Source organism: Columba livia, chromosome 26, assembly GCF_036013475.1.
Source record: "Columba livia isolate bColLiv1 breed racing homer chromosome 26, bColLiv1.pat.W.v2, whole genome shotgun sequence".
Classification (NCBI taxonomy): domain Eukaryota; kingdom Metazoa; phylum Chordata; class Aves; order Columbiformes; family Columbidae; genus Columba; species Columba livia.
In genome coordinates, this window is record NC_088627.1 from 5,669,511 (window position 1) to 5,688,656 (window position 19,146).

Consider the following 19,146-nt stretch of genomic DNA (forward strand, 5'->3'; position numbering starts at 1 on the left):
TGGATGCGGGTCTTGGGGAGCTTGTTCCCTCCTCGGCTGAGCTGTTTGCAGCTGGGATTTTCCTCCTGCTGTTGAGGTCAAAGATCTCCCAGCATTGACGCCCCTGTGCTGGGAGAGCCCAGGGCTGCCCGCGCCCTGGGGAGGGGTTATGGGGCAGCACAGGGTCAGGGGGTGTGAGGGGCTTTGCCCCCTCGAGACCAGGGAAGCCCTTTCCAACGCGGATTCTCCGTGGCCAGAAACAGAGGGTAACAGACACTGGCCCAGGCTGCCCAGGGAGGTTGTGGAGTCTCCTTCTCTGCAGACATTCAAAACCCGCCTGGACATGTTCCTGTGTGACCTCACCTGGGCGTTCCTGCTCCAGCAGGGGGATTGCACTGGATGATCTTTTGAGGTCCCTTCCAATCCCAAACATACTGTGATACTGTGATACTGTGAAACGTCGGTCGTGCCCTTTGCCGCGGTTGCCGAGCAGGACGGAGCCAAAGCCTCGTCCTGGGAGCCGAGGCGGCGGGTCCGGCTGTTCGCCCCTGTGCCCCCAGACTGTTGCTTTTCTCGGTCAAGCAGCAAATGTTGATCGTGGGGTGGGGGAGTCGGGGTGCAGCAGAGCCAGGGGACCGCCCCCCATGCCCGGTGTCACAGGGACGCATCGCTGCCCGCAGGGATGTCAGAGAACAGGCTGAAGCACTGACTATAGAAAATAAAGACTTTATTATTTCTTTTTCCAGTTTGAAAGACAGTTCTCATTACACAGACCACAACGGGCGAAGGCTCCGCAGCGGCAGCACTGCGGGTCGGTACCACAGCTCGGGGTCCTGCTGCTCCCCCCAGCGCCGACACCTGCCCAGCTGGCATCAGTGGATCGGGGGCTATTTGAGAGCCCCCGGGGCTGCAGTGAGGCTGGTGACACCCCAGGGACTGTCACCCAGGCACTGGGGTTTGTCACCAGGTCAGGGGAGCGGGAGAGCACAGGGACAGACGCAACCAGCGCTTGGACAGAGATGCTGTTCCTGCCACACGAGCCAGGAAACATCACAAACTCAGCCAGCAGAGAGAGAAATAAAATAGCCAGGACAACCTTTATTAAACAAACACAGAAACGTACCATCAACCTCCTGTTATAAAAGCACTTTACATACATTCAAGGAGACATCGTATAAATATCAGTATGAAATGCCACTGGCTGCAAGAGTCCCAATTTTGCTGACGTCTTAAAAATTTCCTTAAAACATTTGAAAGTAAACGAAGAGGAAGCGAAGCCGGTACCGCAGGCGCAGCACCCGCTGGGGCGCCCGGGCGCAACCGTCCAGCTGCCGCGGGTGTTCGGGAAGCAAAGGGGCCGGTGGTGGGAGGTTTAAGGCACAGGTTTGAATCCCAAAGTTCAGCCGGGGTACGGGACGCGCTCCGAACGGGCTGTTTGACAGGGACACCGAGACCTTTGGATGGATGAGAGATGTTCAGGATCCAGCACAGAACACACCTGAGACGGGAGAACGTCCCCCGCGGGCTCCTGCGTCTCTTCACACCCCTCGCCGAGCAGCACAAAGGTCCCTCGGCCGAGCCGTGCGGTGACACCGCAGGAATCTGCTCCTCGGACGTTTCTAACGGGACGAGAGGTCGCGCTGCTCGCGGGCAGCGGCTTCTACGCAGAGGACAGAGGAAATTAAGTCCCTCTTAACAAGGGTTTTGTTTCTAACTATGTCGTCAGGCTAACGCAAAGAATACAAGAAAATCAAATTTGATTCTACTAAAAGGAACTTACTCTCCCAAACGGAGGCAGGAAAGCGGAGGTGAGGTTAATAACCAGACCCTTCTTTGTAACATTCGTGAGGATTTAGTTCTGTCAAACTGTTCCTAAGCCAAGACGAGGGCTCTTCATCTGCAGCAGCGTCGTGCTGGATCTCTTGTTCACAGGTAGGGAAAAATCGGTGGGATCTCCGGCCTGGGGAGCTGGAATCCAATGATCTCCCGCTTGGTAACAGGGCTTGTGCACACACGAAGCCACCGGGATCAACTCAGAACACCCACATTTCCTCTACAAGAAAAAACTCCCTTATCTTGCTATTTTCCAGTAATCCCACGTTGAGGAAATAACATAAGGACATTGTAATAAATTAACTGCTTTGAACACCCAAGGGAAGGAGAGAGGACGCGTTTCACAGCAATAGAGGTATTTTTGACATTTTCATTAGTATTTCCTATGGAAAAAAAACCAACAAAAGTAGCTCTTTTCAGCTTGGCGAAACAAGGGAGGTTCAGCTCTGCCATCAGTGTTTTTGCTATAAAAATAAGGTTTTGTGTTTACTTGGGTTCTACGACTAAGTCGAATAGAAAGGAGAAGGCTCTTACAAACACTCCCGCTGTTGTGTCACCCCCTCCAGCTCCAGCTCTGCGGCATCTTGTGCTTCTTTATACAGCACCTCGTGTGCTCCTTGGAAACCACCCGCTGTCGTGTTCTACTGTACGGTTTGTGTTACGTGTGTTTCTTCATCGAGCTGAAAAGTGAGTCCCCAAACGTCTGAGCTTTCTGCTTCCCGGGCGGTTCAGAGCGATCTGCTCCGGCTCCTCACAGGAAATCCAGCTCAAGGGCTTGGTGAAGGGACACCAGGTCTGCGTGATTCGTGATCCTCCAGAAGGGCATGTTGTGCTGGAACAGATGACAAAGTCGGGTTTAGGGGGTGATTTTAGGGCTGGAAGCGCTCAGGGTGCACTGCGGTGCAGGTGACAGCACAGCCCGTTCGGAAGGACGCCGGGCACACGCACATTGGGATCTGAAGCCTGATGTGCGCAGCTGTTTATGATGGGTCGGCACTGACTATCAGCTCCTGCTTCACCCACAAAAGCCTTTCCAGGGCTCCAGGGGATCCGCGGAGGTGACAGCCTGGCACGGGGCGGCCCGGCAGCAGTCTCTGCATTTCACTGCCTTTCATGAGCGCGACTCAATGACCTGATCAGGGCTGCCCAAATCAAACAAGATATTTGCTCTGTGTTTGTAATTCAGACCAATTGTAGATAGATCTGACTGCCGGCAACTGAGCCCTGACTTAGAGAAATTGCGTTATCCCACCTGATGGCTGCGCGATGTGCTACATCAACATCCTGGTTTATTATAGCAATCCTACGTAAAACAAACTTTAAACCCCAAAGAGCCGGGAAACTCCCCATCTTAGTGCAGTGAAGATCTCTCGTGGCAAAGGCCAAACCTCCCCCTGACCCACCTGCTTCGCTGCGACCTCTTCGTCCCGCCCGTCTCCAATCACCACGTAGGTGACTTTCTTCCCGAATCGCGACACGATCCTCTCGAAACAGCTCTCCTTACCTGCCGAAAGACAGCCCTGCCTTAGGCAGACGGTACCAGAAGCCTGGCAGGTCCCCTCTTCCCAGTACAGAAACATTCTTGTCTTATTGGGAAGGGCATAACACCCAGTCAAGCTCCTGAGGCCAGAAGCCACCACTATCACACTATGGGGAATTATATTTCCTGTGTAAAAACCCAAGCAGCACAAGCCCTTACCTATTTTTGTAGCGCTATAAATGTTTTCGATGGGAAACACCTCGCCCAATCCGTACAGGAGGACTTTGGCCAGAGCTGGCACCAGCTGCGTGGTCGTGATCAGGATGTTCACACAGTTTTTTCTGGAAGAAGAAGAACACTGCTGGTAAAAGCACATCCCTGGGCGGCGGTGCCGCGCTGGGCAGCTCGCTCAGCTTGCTGAAGTGCCACGCGCTTTGTTGTCCTGCTTTCAAAAGGCTTCTTGGGTCATTTGTGGGATGAGAATGTAACAAGGTGGATGGATGACGGCAGAGCGGTGGACTGGTCTACCTTGACTTCAGTAAAGCCTTTGACCCAGTCTCCCACAGCATCCTCACAGCTAAGTTGAGGAGGAGTGGTCTGGACAATAGAGTAGTGAGGTGGGTTGCAAACTGGCTTAAGGAGAGAAGCCAGAGAGTGGTAGTCAATGGTGCGGAGTCCAGTTGAGGCCAGTATCTAGTGCAGTGCCTCAGGGGTCAGTACTGGGGCCAATATTATTCAATATATTCATTAACAATTTAGACGAGGGAATAGAGTGACTATCAGCAAGTTTGCTGATGACACCAAGCTGGGAGGAGTGGTGACACTGGAAGCTGTGCTGCCATCAGAGACCTGGACAGGCTGGAGAGCTCTAATGAAATAGAACAAGGGCAAGTGTAGAGTCTTGAATCTGGGCAGGAACAACCCCAGGTTCCAGTATAGGTTGGGAAATTACATATTAGAGAGCAGTGTAGGGGAAAGGGACCTGGGGGTCCTGGGGACAGCAGGGTGACCATGAGCCAGCACTGGGCCCTTGTGGCCAGGAAGCCAATGGTACCTGGGGTGGGTTAGAAGGGGGTGGTCAGTAGGTCAGAGAGGTTCTCCTGCCCCTCTGCTCTGCCCTGGGGAGACCACACCTGGAATATTGTGTCCAGCTGTGGCCCCTCAGTTCCAGCAGGACAGGGAACTGCTGGAGAGAGTCCAGCGTAGGGCAACGAAGATGCTGAAGGGAGTGGAGCATCTCCCTTATGAAGAAAGGCTGAGGGAGCTGGGGCTCTTTAGTTTGGAGAAGAGGAGACTGAGGCGGGACCTCATTAATGTTTATAAATATATAAAGGGTGAGTGCCATGAGGATGGAGCCAGGCTCTTCTTGGTGGCAAAAAATGATAGGACAAGGGGTAATGGGATCAAGCTGGAACACAAGAGGTTCCACTTAAATTTGAGAAAAAACTTCTCAGTGAGGGTGGCAGAGCCTGGAACAGGCTGCCCAGGGGGTTGTGGAGTCTCCTTCTCTGCAGACATTCAAAACCCGCCTGGACATGTTCCTGTGTAACCTCACCTGGGTGTTCCTGCTCCAGCAGGGGGATTGGACTGGATGATCTTTTGAGGTCCCTTCCAATCCCAAACATACTGTGATACTGTGATACTGTGATACTGTTTGTTTCTTTGCTTTTTGTTTCCAACATAAATTCTTTGGCAGAAACACACTTTTGCAAGCATAGGGGACCTTCCTAACAATAGGTGATGAAGGAGAAGCGTGCTCGGGAGTTTATTCACCTGTGACAAACGGCAGCGGTATCACACACGGAGACAGCTCCAAGAAGAGAAAGGGCTGAAAAAGCAATGTCCAATGTTCTGTACCTGGATTGTATGAGCAGCAGGGACTTTAATGCAGTTTCCAGCCAGGAATCCGTTAGCACTTCGATATCGGCCCTGAGTCGCTGCAGAGCTTCCCTCTTCTGCGGGCTGAGAAGGCCTGGAAGGAAAACAATACGAGTGTTCCCAGCTGAACGTGGAAGGTCCGACACAGAGAGCCAGCGCTTCACTACGAGCTGCCTGTTCCGCAATAAAGGAGGAAAACGGCCTCAAGTTGCGCCAAGTTGGATCTTGGGAACAATTTTTGCATGGAAAGGGTTGTGAAGCACTAGAACAGGCTGCCCAGGGCAGTGGTGGAGTCACCATCCGGGGGGGTTGAACAGACATGGAGATGAGGTTTTAGGGTGGTTTAGTGTTAGATTTAGGTTATGGTTGGACGGATGATCTTAAGGGTCTCTTCCAACTTAAATGATTCCGTGATTCTATGAAATAACACGGTACTGAGGGCACCTGAGACTGTCTCGAGGCAACAGGAGAAACCAGCCTCCAGTGACACAGCTGAGCCCAGACATCCATCTGTGAACAGCTGGTTCTTAGAAAATACGTCTGAGAAAACATCTATAAAGGGTTTTTTTTGTGTAGGTAAAGGGCATCCCAGCCCAAAACCCACCAGGCTGAGTCATCCTGCTGAGCTGCTCCAGCATCACCCCTCCCAGGGGTGTCAGCACCAAGATTCAGGCTAAACAGAAAATGAATCAGCAAAGGGACACCGCACCAAAATTTCCTCTTAAATGCAGGATCGACTGACTGTTCTCATCCACGCAATAAACCACAGCCTGCGATTGGCACGGCGTTTGCTTTTGGAAGACATTACCCTCTTAGATTCCATGGAAACTGGGTCCCGCTTAGCACCAGGAGAACGTTACTTTATCCAAACGCTCAGGAAAGCAAAAGCTCTGAGGAATGCCGGGGCCCGGCACCACGAAGCCCGTTTGAGAACACCCACCTCCGACGTTGCTTTTGTATTTATCGTAGATCTCGCGCACCCTGCGGTAGCGGAAGGCCAGTTTTCTCATCCAGTCCACCCCGCCCTGGACGCCGACCGACGAGCCGTGATTCGCGGTGCTGCCCGAGCCGCTGAAGCCGTCCGTGGAGAAATTGTAGTTGCTGGTTGGGAAAAGCAGACCTGTTACATGGCTGCGGCGGCAGAGTAACGAGAGAGCTGTACGGCAACGGTTTTACTACCCACAGGTCAGTGCATGAGCCCAGTTCAAGTACAATATTAATCATTTAGCTTAAGTAGATACACATTAAATGTAATGAATTATCAAAAGATATAAGATTGTATGATTTTTAACATACTCTTTGCTTCATGTTACTTGGTAAGCTGGATTTGCTAAAATTTAAGCTGGAAAGTTCTGCTCATATATACGAAAAGCAACTACAACCCGCACCGAACACTTGCAAGATAAAGTCCAGTTTGCACTTTGAGAATAAAGGATTTATTCAGGATTTATGACCTGCAAGGTTATGGACAATAAACAATGTCTACAGCTGAACAAAACAAAGGCCCACGTGGAACCAGAGGAAAAGATCCAATGAGAAGCAAGAAGACCCCAAAGTGAAGTATTTTATTGGGCTGAATCATGGTGTGGATGGTCTGTAAAGACATAAAAGGCTGTAGTTTTCTATGCTTGCTTGGACCTCTGCACAGGTACAATTCCTCAAGTCTTAATGACTTGTAGGTCTTCAAAGAAATCCCACCCAGGACCAAAAAACCCCTTTTCCAAGTTTCATGCCCTGCACAAGGCTGAGCTCCATCCTCATTGGGGCTGGAAGCCCCCCAAAAAACCAGCTGCACATTTCATCACTGCGCCACCTTAAATCCTGGCCGTTGTCGTCAGATGCCACGTCTTCTATGTGCACCTGGTCACACTCCTGCCCAAGAAACAAAGAAAAATAAAGCCACGCTGTTGGAACCCAGAAACATCCTGAAATGTTCAGATTAAAGCGTGATATAAAACAACCCCCTCACGTTACTACCCAACACCTACAGCAATAAGTTAACACATCAATCACCACCTTTCCGGCACAGGAGTATTTGGTGTTCTGTTTCGTAACTGGCGTTACCACCTTCACTAACTTCACAGCCACAAATGGAAGCTCCATTTAAGTTTCTATTTGCAGCAACAAAAACATCTTGTTTTCAGTGATGCACCTACAATTAATTGCTCACTGTTCATATTTTGCCTTCCTAAACTTTAAACTAGGCCTGTAAATTCTGCAAATTACGTTCATATTCGTGGACTCGTGTCAAAGAAGATCGGTCGGGAAATTTGCTAGTTCCAACCATTTAATTCCACATTCTGGAGAACTTGACACTTCAGTATATAGATTGTGTTGCTGTGTCCGTTAGTATCTGATAACACAGCACATGATTAAACAAAGATTTATATTTGGCTTCTGTGGATTAGTGCAGAACAGTGACGTGGATTTAATTTGGCCAAGAACACCGTGCATGGAATTGGACGGTCCCCAAAACCATCGGTCACGTACCTCCAAGTCATTGAAAAACAAGTGAGTATCGGCCACTTCGAAAATCATCTCCTCCATTGACAGGCCCGAGCCGATCACCAGAGTTGGATCCTGGCAAAACAACAAGAGAAAATGAAATTCATGGTGGTTAAATGCAGAAGTAAATTGCGATAAATCTTTCATCAGTTACGTTGGATGAAATTTCCCCTGTATATAATTTTCTACTCCTTTCCCAAAGTTTAACATTTATTTCTGCGTAACAGATCTGGTTTTTCTTCCTCAGAAAAGAGCGGTACCTTGCCGTATTTTTGAGCGTAAGACCCCGTGAGCAGCGAATGGAAGATGATGATGGTCTCATCCAGGTCCCAGAGAAACACACGCTGCGTAGGGAACAGAAACAGGTCAGAGCTGAGATATCCCAAGCACCGAGCTGTGATGAAGGAGAAAGTTTGAGGGTGCGAATGAACTTTAGAGGGTAGAAGTTTACTGGCTGTGATCTGGAGAGCACCAGGTAAACAAGAGAAGAGAAGCTGCTAAATTAATATGTACTGTGATTAAGTTATAGAAGATGTCCCCATCATTAACCAATTGACATGATATAAATGCAAAATGAGGGGATATTTCTCAAGTTTTAGATCTTTCTGCATGACAAGAGGGAGACAGAAGACTGAGTGGTACGCTGTTTAGAAGCAGAGTGCTCAGTTTATATTTAACTAATCATTAATAGATGTATTGTATCTAATAATTATGTGAATATAAGCAATGCAAGAGCATCCAGTCTTACGAAGGACGACCCCTAGAGCTGGTAAAACAAAAAATGCTGCTTAACAGTATAATTGACTCTGCTATTTCTCTGTTTCAGCTGGTGAGGATCTTGGTGTTTATCAGAGACACTCTGTTATGATAAATACGAGGGACTGGCTGCCATGTGGACAGAGTTTCAGCACAGAAGGACTTTGATAAACTGAAGAACTAGGCCCAGAGGAACTAGAAGTTCACCAACTGCGTATTTCGCACTTGGGTGCACGTCCTGATGTCTCCTCCGCTGATGATTCTAAGACGTGTTTAAGTGATGCTTGTCAAGGACCACTAAGAACTCAATTCAGCCAGCGTGCAGATAACGTGGGCCAGGGGAATCTCCCAGATTATCTCCTTCCATCTCCATGGAGGAAGGAGGAAAGAGGAGGAGTTTTACCACCACACCTGCAGAAAACAAGTTTGCTACTCACCTCCAGTTCGCTGTCCTGGGAGGAGGAGGGATCTGCTTTCCTCTTCCCCCTGTTCTTCCCAGGGATGTTTTTTCTTGCCTGCTCATCCAGCTCTTTACTTGCTGTTGCTCTTGCTAATGAAGGACTCGTGGACGCGTCTCCTAGAAGAAAGAAAGAACACGGCTTTCAACGCTCGCGTCTCAAAACAAACACCAGCTCATAGCGTTCGGCCACAAAGCTCCTTTGCAATAGGTGAAGGTGTTTTCTTGCTTTATTGACACAATAGTGGTTGGATCACACACAAACCTACAGCTCCACCGGCCTGTCCAAGAATTAGTAAAGAAAAACAGGATGATCTTGACCCTAGAGAGAGAGATTTGGCCAAGCACCATGGCCATGACTGATGAGGAGCCATTATGGAGCCTATTAATAGAAAGAATAAAGCACCATGATTAAAAAAAAGTAATTAAAATCAAAAATCAGTGCTTTGATCTGCAGAACATTACGACCATGACGGGACATACTCTCTGAACCCTTCATAAAAGTTCAGGCAAAAGAGTTAACATCCCAAACGTTGGCCTAACTAGTTCAGAAATAGCACAAGGGACTTGAAAGAGCTTCAACTCATTCGGGGTCTTGAAGATAAGACATCGCAATTCCTATGAAAATTCATGCAAAGTGGCGAACGTGCAGAATTCCTGAGCTGAGAAAACGGCACTGAACACAGTCACTGGGCCATTCCCTGGCCAGCGCCTTGAAATAACAGGTCGGTTCCCCAGGCTTTTACCATCAAATGAGAACACATTCTCCCTGTCGCATTTACCGCGGGAGCTCAAGCCCCAGCCGTACCGGAGGAATGTCTCTGCACCATCCGCGCGGGCGCCGCGGCGTTGGGCTTCTCGGCGGGGTACGCGGTGGTCTGTAAGGCGGCGCTCTCCGCAGTGCCGTCCGCCGGTGCCACGACTCCAAAGCCAGAGCTTGGGTAGCACGTCTGGTACTGGCTCTGGCCCAGGATCGTGTAGGTGGGATATTCCTGTTCGAGGAAAGGGTTCGTTACGATAGGACACTTCTTGCAGAAAACACTCCTCTGCATTCAGTTCCAAAATTAGTTCATTATGAACATTGTGACAATGACAGGGAGCACCAAGCGGACAGCACGGCATCAGTTCACTCCGTGTTCTGGGATTTGTGCTTATCTCTTGTGGTTTACTTGCTGATTGCAGATGTACTGACCGAGCCACAGCGGCCTGGACTGGTGACCCACGTACCCTGGTCTGCACTACTGAAAGAAAACCCTTTCTTCCCCTTAGACCTCCAGGCAAGTTTATGTTAATTAAAAAAGAAATCATAAAAAGCACCAGCACAAGCATACGAGGATTTCTGTGCATCTGCTGCATTTTCCACACTTCTCATATTCCGTTCTGTCTGTCACGACACTGAAGGGTTCCTTTGTACATCTAAATATTCAGAACAGCAATTAACTGCTGATCATTCTCTCTTTACCCACAGCAGGTCACAGCTGCAGAGCTTTTGGACTTCTCTTCTAGCAGCATCAGAATGCGTCTCCTGCTCTACTGGAGCTTTCTGGTTTGTTTGTGTACGACCTATTTTCCTTTTCTTGCTGAGGGAGAACCAAAGGCGTTCAAAAAACACAATATCATACAGTATCACAGTATGTTTGGGACTGGAAGGGACCTCAAAAGCTCATCCAGTCCAATCCCCCCATGGAGCAGGAACACCCAGGTGAGGTTACACAGGAAGGTGTCCAGGCGGGTTGGAATGTCTGCACAGAAGGAGACTCCACAACCCCCTGGGCAGCCTGGGCCAGGCTCTGCCACCCTCACTGAGAAGAGGTTTTTTCTCAAATTTAAGTGGAACCTCTTGTGTTCCATTGATCCCATTACCCCTTGTCCTATCATTGTTTGTCACCGAGAAGAGCCTGGCTCCATCCTCATGGCACTCACCCTTTATATATTTATAAACATTAATAAGGTCACCCCTCAGTCTCTTCTTCTCCAAACTAAAGAGCCCCAGCACCCTCAACCTTCACCTCAACCCTCACACAGGAGATGCTCCACTGCCTTAATCATCTTTGTTGCCCTACGCTGGACCCTCTCCAGCAGTTCCCTGTCCTTCTGGAACTGAGGGGCCACAGCTGGACACAATATTCCAGGTGTGGTCTCCCCAGGGCGGAGCAGAGGGGCAGGAGAACCTCTCTCGATCTACTAGCCACCCCCCTTCTAACCCACCCCAGGTACCATTGGCCTTCCTGGCCACAAGGGCCCAGTGCTGGCTCATGGTCACCCTGCTGTCCCCAGGACCCCCAGGTCCCTTTCCCCTACACTGCTCTCTAATATGTAATTTCCCAACCTATACTGGAACCTGGGGTTGTTCCTGCCCAGATGCAGGACTCTACACTTGCCCTTGTTAAATTTCATCAGGTTATTCCCCGCCCAACTCTCCAGCCTGTCCAGGTCTCTGATGGCAGCACAGCTTCCAGTGTCACCACTCCTCTCAGCTTGGTGTCATCATCAAACTTGCTGATAGTGCATTCAATTCCCTCATCCAAATCACTGATGAATATATGGAATAACGTTGGCCCCAGTACTGACCCCTGAGGCACTGCACTGGATACTGGCCTCCAACTAGACTCCGCACCATTGACTACCACTCTCTGGCTTCTCTCCTTAAGCCAGTTTGCAACCCACCTCACTACTCTATTGTCCAGACCACACCTCCTCAACTTAGCTGTGAGGATGCTGTGGGAGACTGTGTCAAAGGCTTTACTGAAGTCAAGGTAGACCAGTCCACCGCTCTGCCATCATCCATCCACCTTGTTACCTTCCCATAAAAGGCTATAATCCTCCCTGCAGGTTTGATTCTCAAAATAGTTCTATTTTAGTGATGCAAACAGTTGGCTTTCCTTGGTTAGTTTTGAGTAATACGTTAAACAAAGACGCTGCGCTTAAAATAACGTGGAAGGAGTTTTACCTGTGAGATGCTGGCGACCGCTGACGTGGAAATATTGACAACGGTTGAGGACGTGGAGACGGGACTGGCGTTGGTCGTTGATGCTGTAAAATTAAGAATTACTGCATTAAATGCTTCTGGAAAAGCACAGGAGACAAGACCAAGCAAAGGTGTGAAACAAGAACTTAATAGACTGGAGCACTGTCCTTATAACAGCCTAAAACAGGTTGGGGGGTATTTTGAAACCAGTTACATTTCAGCGAAGCTTACAGGGAAGGAGAGCTAGCTTATAATTAAAACCAGGACTTCCGAATGTTCCAGAGACTACAACTGTTTGTTGGACGAGATTTTCTGAAACGATTTGTCAGCAGCTTGTAGGACAAACTATTAGAGACGTGGGGTTGTTAGTATAAATGTCAAGGTGTTTAATAGTCTTCGTATTGTCGCATTTGGTTCTTCCAAAGCACAGAAGATGCTGCCAGAGCGTGTTCTGGGAACACAAGTCATTGAGCAGATTTTGTGGCTTCATGTCACTCCACACGGGGTTTTGGGACCCTCAAGGGTTACTGAATACAATGAAATCAGCATGAACAACACCAGATGTACCAAACCAGGTACCACCATGACATCTTTTCTTGTGCTAAATCTTCCTCCGTGCACAAATACAACCCAAAATCACTTGGAGGTGCTCAAGCAAAGACTTGCAGAGATCCACAGCATCATCATCACTTCCTGCAAATAACACCCATGTGGAATTCAGCCCAAGACCGAAGATCTCGAGCTTCTGAAGGCCAGAGAATCAGACCCCACCACGAACTCTTCCCCAAGGTCCGCTGTGTTACGACAAGCACAGATCCCGCCTGGTGAACAGCTCCTGGGAAGGGAATGGGTCCAAAACGTGCCTCAAAGAAGATGAAAAGCAAAAGAAATGTATCTTAAAGGAGCAAACAGAGTGATTCTCCTGTGTGGGGCTCTGAAGAGCTTCTCCGCTGAGCTAGAGAACAGAAGCGAAGAAATCAGAGGGAAAAAAAGATTCCAAGTGCCCAGATTCCCTCATCTGAATTTCACTTTTTATTTGAACTCTGTTTTCCTCCCAGCATTTCTAATTACCCTTTCTCTACGCAGTGCTGCACTTTGGATCTTTACAAACAGCTCCCACTACAGATGAACCAGTTCTTTCTGCACTGTGGGTCACTCCTTTCACCCGTGACCTTCAAAAGTGTTCGGCAGGGATGTGCCCAAAGTGACCGCTCCATGGTCTCGGGTTTAAACGACCAGCAAACACAAGTGCTATGACTCTTTTTTCCTCTCCTTCTCCTCCACTTCCAGCCCTCAGATCTTACATCCCTGCATCCCCCGCCTGATTGATCCTATTCGGTTTTGCTTTGGTCATTTTCAAAGATGTTTTGACCCGCTCCATGTGCTGGGAAGGGAAATGGTGATTAATACATTTTCTGTTTCACCAAGGCTCAAATATCCCATTATTCCATCCAGCATCTACAGCCTGAACCATGTCCACGCACTGGAATACGTGTCAGTGGGACAGCAGCACCGTCCTGCTACTGGGACTGCAGAGAAAATGTAAGATTTCAGGAGATAACTAAGAAAGCAACACCATCCATCCTTCCAGCGCCTGCTCCCACACCCCCCTGCAGCCCCCAAGTGCTGAGCTGCCCCCCACACTTGCTCATTTGACAATAAGCAAACGTAGCAAACTCAAAAATAGGAAGAGTTTCCTGCCCGTTTGCAAAGCAGTTTTCCAAAAAAGTGATTCAGGGATTGAGGTGCTCGCTGTGGTCCATCACCCGCAGACCCGCCGGGGACACCCTGTCCAGAACCATTTCACAGTATCACAGTATGTTTGGGATTGGAAGGGCCCTGGAAAGCTCATGCAGTGCAATCCCCCCATGGAGCAGGAACACCCAGATGAGGTTACACAGGAAGGTGTCCAGGCGGGTTGGAATGTCTGCACAGAAGGAGACTCCACAACCCCCTGGGCAGCCTGGGCCAGGCTCTGCCACCCTCACCCCAACAAGTTTCTTCTCAAATTTAAGCGGAACCTCCTGTGTTCCAGCTTGATCCCATTGCCCCTTGTCCTATCATTGTTTGCCACCGAGAAGAGCCTGGCTCCATCCTCCTGACACTCCCCCTTTATATATCTGTAAACATGAATGAGTCACCCCTCAGTCTCCTCTTGTCCAGCTCCAGAGCCCCAGCTCCCTCAGCCTTTCCTCACACGGGAGATGCTCCACTCCCTGCAGCATCTTGGTGGCTGCGCTGGACTCTCTCCAGCAGTTCCCTGTCCTGCTGGAACTGAGGGGCCACAACTGGACACAATATTCCAGGTGTGGTCTCCCCAGGGCAGAGTAGAGGGGCAGGAGAACCTCTCTGACCTACTGACCACCCCCTTCTAACCCACCCCAGGTACCATTGGCTTCCTGGCCACAAGGGCCCAGTGCTGGCTCATGGTCACCCTGCTGTCCACAGGACCCCCAGGTCCCTTTCCTCCACACTGCTCTCTAATATGTAATTTCCCAACCTATACTGGAACCTTGGCCATGAAAGCTGGTGCTATAAACCACCATCATCCGTTCTGCTGGGGGAGAACCTGGAGAAAAGTGACGTCTAAAGGAATGTGGTGTTTCCAGTGTTACAAACACTGAGCAACCTGGTTCTGAACGCGGTGTCAACTCGTCTTGGAGCAGGAGGCTGAACTAAAGATCTCCTGAGTTATTCAACGAAATTACCGCACAACAAACAGATTAAGAATTCCTGAAGCGCTTCTTAAAAACTACAGAGAAAGAGACACGTTTTCACATTCATCGCCCAAACATCAGCTGCAAAAATCCTGCCTTGCAAAAAGGATCCATTTGCACACATTTGCCACACGCAACATTCCACTATTTACTACTAAAAATTGCTTTGGGAGCTGGTGAAATTCAGCCCCTGGCTTCTTAGATTCCACTTCCAGCAGGTGGAATATTTGCAGGCTAGTTTTGTATTAAGAAATTCACTTTCTAGCAGATCTACCAAGCTGGGAGGGGTGTGTGCGTGTAATACATAGGAGCCATCTACCTCCAGAAGCAATTGAAACTGAACGCGGACACACGCAAAGGAAAAGAGACCAAGCGTTTAAGCATGCACAAACCAGAGCGAACGTGCAAGCCTCTCTAGTTTTGCTATCTGGACTCAATTAGGTGGAGAGAGATAAAAACCATGCCAAGTTACCTTCAGCGGAATAAGAATAATGTGCTGGGCTGGGCTGGCTTGTGGTTAACCCTGTAGTGCAGGTAAGAACACTGGGCTGGCTTGTAGATGGAGGCTGAATTAAACCACTTTCGGGTTTCATACCTGGCCACAGTGCACCTGAAGCGGATAAATCGGACCAGTTACAAATACGCTGGGACCCAATGGCATGCTGTAACCTCAGGTTAAGATTTGCGCTTTGTCACAAAAGCAAGGAACAAATCACACACAGAAAATGTTTAATTTCGGCAATAGGACGTGCTGAGCGTCAGGCTGCACACAGATTAGAGCTGCTGACAAAACTGGCTGGAAAAGAGAGAATTAAAAGCACCACCAAGATGAATTTCTGAAGCTTTCAGCTAAAAATCTGTTAGTGTCACGGTAAGATTCAGTGCCAAGGAGCTGCTTGATCCCTCGGATGGTGGGGCTGAGCTGCAGAGCTCAACGCACAGGGCAAACCTCAGGATCCAGCTGAAGAAGCGCAGCTCAGGTCTGGATCTTCAGGGCTCCTCACCTTTTGTTTCACCATTTCCAGCCCTCCAGCCAAATCAAACATGTTTCTCCCTGGCCCGGGTTAGAAAGCGAGTATCGGCTGAGAGGATCTACTTGAAAACAAGCAGGAGTGCGCAAAGCAGAAGGACAAAGGGTGTTTGGAGCTGGACACAAAGCTCAGGCCTGGCAGAAAGACCAATCTCCATCTTAAACCCTCAAAAACCGGTACCAAGGTGGCAAAAGCCGCCTGTGGTTCTCCACCTGCTCCAGGACGAGCTCTGAGTTTCTTACCCAGACAACAAGGGAGACTCTACAGAGCTGGACAAGAGCAGCGGCTCCCTGAGCTTGTTCCGTGTGTCACAATTCAATTCTGCAACGGCTCTTTGATTTACTTACATACCTGCCCTCAAACTGCCACCTATAAATCAAATTAAGTTGTTCACCCAACTGTTCAGCCACACCAGGGTTGTGATTCTGCGACTCTCAAGTTGCAGCATCCATTACTTTTTCAAACCTCTAGTATTGTGATAATTAGCAAACAACAAGGAAAGACTGATTTAAAGAAAGATTGGAGATATATTGCAGAATAAAATGTATGGGAAACAGAGCAGGAGAAGTTTGTTTAGTCTGGGAAGGGAATGGCGCAATCTTCAAACAGGCGAGTGGTTTTTAGAGGGGCCGGTAACCAAACGGTTCCTTACGGCGCAAGAAAGATGCCAACTCACAGCCACAGGTACTCGGCTTGCACGTCACTGCTCTTTATTTTAATGCTTCTTTAATAAATTCTCTCTGCACCGCAAGTGTGTCCCATGCAGAACGATGCACTAAACACCACCAGAAGTTATTACAGCACAAGGGGTATTGGCAACAAATACACACTAGAAAGTCATGCAAACCTCTGGAAAACATCTGAGCGATCTGGTCCAGTCCTGCCCTGCTCAGTGGAGATTTGGGGATTTGCTCTTAAATGTGTGTGTTCAGCCCTGCACCCTCCACCTGCCCCTCACACCATCCAACAGGTAGAATTTTACCATCACTAGAAATACGACTGTTCACACCTTCCTAATGCTTAAACCCAGACTAAAAATTCATGTCTTTAATACCGAACCTCAAAATCCAAACCAAGACATCACAGCCGCTGATTGCTGATCCAGAAGATGCTTAACAGATAAAAGTTCCTATGAAGTCAACAGTAAAGGTCTTCAGAAGAATTTCTACTGTTACTGTTACATAACACTGACGCAGTTAAACACCCCAAATTTCAGAGCCTTTGTGTTAAAAAGAGTGAAACACACGCTCCCAAATGAGATTTGGGAGATCAAACCCTGTTTGATCAAACCCTTGTGTCCCAGTGACTACAAACCCACTGTTTGCTTCCTGAGGTTCCCTCAAGCCCAAGAAAATTCATTCTCATGAATCTCAGGTGTTCATATATATATGTAAAAAAAAAATAATAAAATAAAGGTATATAAATCCATTTTATGTACTTCTCATAAAGAGAATTTGTGCCACGTTGCTTTAAACAGAATTAGTAATGTAACTTTTGTCTAATAAAACCGAGCCTCATTGTATCACCTTTTCTACACCATCTTTCGGGACAAATCAATTGTGTTGTGATTTATATAAAATCCTTGCTCTGGCAGCAAAAGCCACAAACGTCACCGGTTTTGTCCAAAGACATTCAGCTCTTCAGCTAAAGAAAAATTAACCCCTTTACACGGCAAGATATTAAGATTTTAGAGATCAGTACTGTAGGTACCAAGTGACAATTTAAATCAGGCGTGTGCTCTCCTTCAACACGCCTGGTTAGTTAAACATTGAGTGAGACAGAAGATGGTAACTGCATGCATTTGGAAGTCTCTGAGAAGCTCTTTCTTACCAAAAGGAGGTAGTCCGTAGGTCTGGGTGGTCTGGGGGTAGATGGTGTAGGGCTGAGACGGCTGGAGCGCTTGGTACTGAGTCTGCCCGGGGTACGGGCTCATGGTTTCCGACACAGGTACAGAAAGGATATGTGCGTATGGCCTTATGGAAAAGAGAGGGTGAAATTAGAACACCCTGTTCACACTACACATCTTTCAGCCTCCAAACCACGAGACACATGAAAAAATTGCTTTGGGAATACGAAACGATACACACTGACGTGTGCTCTGAGTGTGAAATCCGCTTGTGCGTTAGGCATTTATGTCCAGATGGTTTATTCCTCAAATACTGTGGGTATTATTCAACAAGACACACAGGTCTGCTGTCTTATGATCATACGGATAAATTAATTACTCGATGGGGCTCATTTATCCTTATGATCATAAGACAACAGGCACTGGAGCCAAAGGGTGACTTGTATGAGCTTCAGCAACGAGAATCTGTTGCCAGCAGACATGAAAATGTGAATCACTTCATCACAGAAACGCATGAAGATGCAACAAGATCCCTTCAGAAAGAAGAGTTACAGAGTTTAGTAATAATTGTTTGACTCACTTTGCAGAATACATTTGTGAGGTATAATCGTTTGATGACCTTGGGATGTAATCAGTGCAAGTCATAACTGGAAAAAAAAGAGTTTGGATAATCACACAGGTGACTTCAAACAATGACAATTAAATATCAGTATGCACATTTTAATCAAGACACGGGATTTACAAGTTTTTCAGTGCCTTGAATATTTGTTTCAAAGCAAATTCTCAAAAAATCCCCCCCATTCAAATGAGCGATGACTTGTATGACTGTAAATCTGCACAGCACATGGGTTTACCCATTCGCATCTACCAGCACCACACACAAATTCTTACCCAGTTTCCCCAACAATAAGACAGGGTCTTACATTAATTTTTGCTCCGAAAGATGTGTTAGGGCTTATTTTCAGGGCTGTCTTATTTTTCCATGAACAACAATCTACATTTATTTGAACCAAAAAAATCAACATTTACTCAAATACAGTCATGTCACCACATTTTGGGACATCATCATAACTCTCCAAACCCTGAATTCCATCGGGAATTTCTTGTGATTCACTTTCCTTTCGAACTGTTGGCCCCAATTTCTCACATCTAGCAATGGTGCTTCCCTTAAACAAGCACCAGTTGGCAATGGAAAGTTCCATGTTACATATTTTCCATCAAGTTGAGCTGATTTACACTTGTAAATTGGTGCAGGCAATGCTATTCTACACAGGGATCTTACTTTTGTAATAACCTCCAGCCCTCTTTTTCCAGGAGAAAGGGTAAATTCCACTTCTCACTCACTAAGCAATCTTTTTATTCTCTGCCTCAGTTTCCCCTCCATTTAGCTTGTGCTTGATGAAGCAAATTAACGAGACCAGAGGAAGAAAAGAGGAAAGCCGGTGGGAGCAGAACTGCAGAAGGCACTTACTCTCACTGGACATGGGAAGGTTTGAACCAAGGCTTGAAGATTCAGGTTTCTGATCGCCGACTTCTGCGTTGCTCACGTGACTGGCAGGAAAAACAAAGGCAAATCATTATTGTGATGAACTCTTCAATTAACATCCTCAGGCACTGTAACCCCCAGGTTCAACCTTCCCGACCGAGGCAAACTGCTGTGTCAACGAGACAAAAAGGGGTGATGGTTTAAACTAAA

At 47.9% G+C, this 19,146-nt stretch overlaps 1 protein-coding gene across 4 annotated transcripts in view; it reads right to left on the reverse strand.

Annotated features, from left to right (window-relative positions):
* Positions 1 to 1,057: 1,057 nt before the first annotated feature.
* EYA3 (EYA transcriptional coactivator and phosphatase 3) overlaps positions 1,058 to 19,146 on the reverse strand; it is a 31,507-nt gene continuing 13,418 nt past the window's right edge. Inside the window, exons 4-19 of one of the 4 annotated variants that reach the window (XR_010468185.1) lie at positions 18,922 to 19,001; positions 18,031 to 18,097; positions 17,435 to 17,577; positions 15,046 to 15,183; positions 11,839 to 11,921; positions 9,697 to 9,880; positions 8,869 to 9,008; positions 7,936 to 8,019; positions 7,661 to 7,750; positions 6,984 to 7,042; positions 6,111 to 6,271; positions 5,150 to 5,264; positions 3,512 to 3,633; positions 3,216 to 3,316; positions 1,760 to 2,644; positions 1,058 to 1,639 (exon numbers count right to left, since the gene is read on the reverse strand). Coding sequence is in view for 2 of the 4 variants with exons in the window: in XM_065041949.1 (XP_064898021.1) it covers positions 2,564 to 2,644; positions 3,216 to 3,316; positions 3,512 to 3,633; positions 5,150 to 5,264; positions 6,111 to 6,271; positions 6,984 to 7,042; positions 7,661 to 7,750; positions 7,936 to 8,019; positions 8,869 to 9,008; positions 9,697 to 9,880; positions 11,839 to 11,921; positions 15,046 to 15,183; positions 17,435 to 17,577; positions 18,031 to 18,097; positions 18,922 to 19,001 (1,648 nt within the window). In the remaining 2 variants the exon portion in view is untranslated. Of the gene's footprint in view, positions 2,645 to 3,215; positions 3,317 to 3,511; positions 3,634 to 5,149; positions 5,265 to 6,110; positions 6,272 to 6,983; positions 7,043 to 7,660; positions 7,751 to 7,935; positions 8,020 to 8,868; positions 9,009 to 9,696; positions 9,881 to 11,838; positions 11,922 to 15,045; positions 15,184 to 17,434; positions 17,578 to 18,030; positions 18,098 to 18,921; positions 19,002 to 19,146 lie in introns of all 4 variants that reach the window. The other 3 variants (XR_010468186.1, XM_065041949.1, XM_065041950.1) reach the window with 3 other exon arrangements.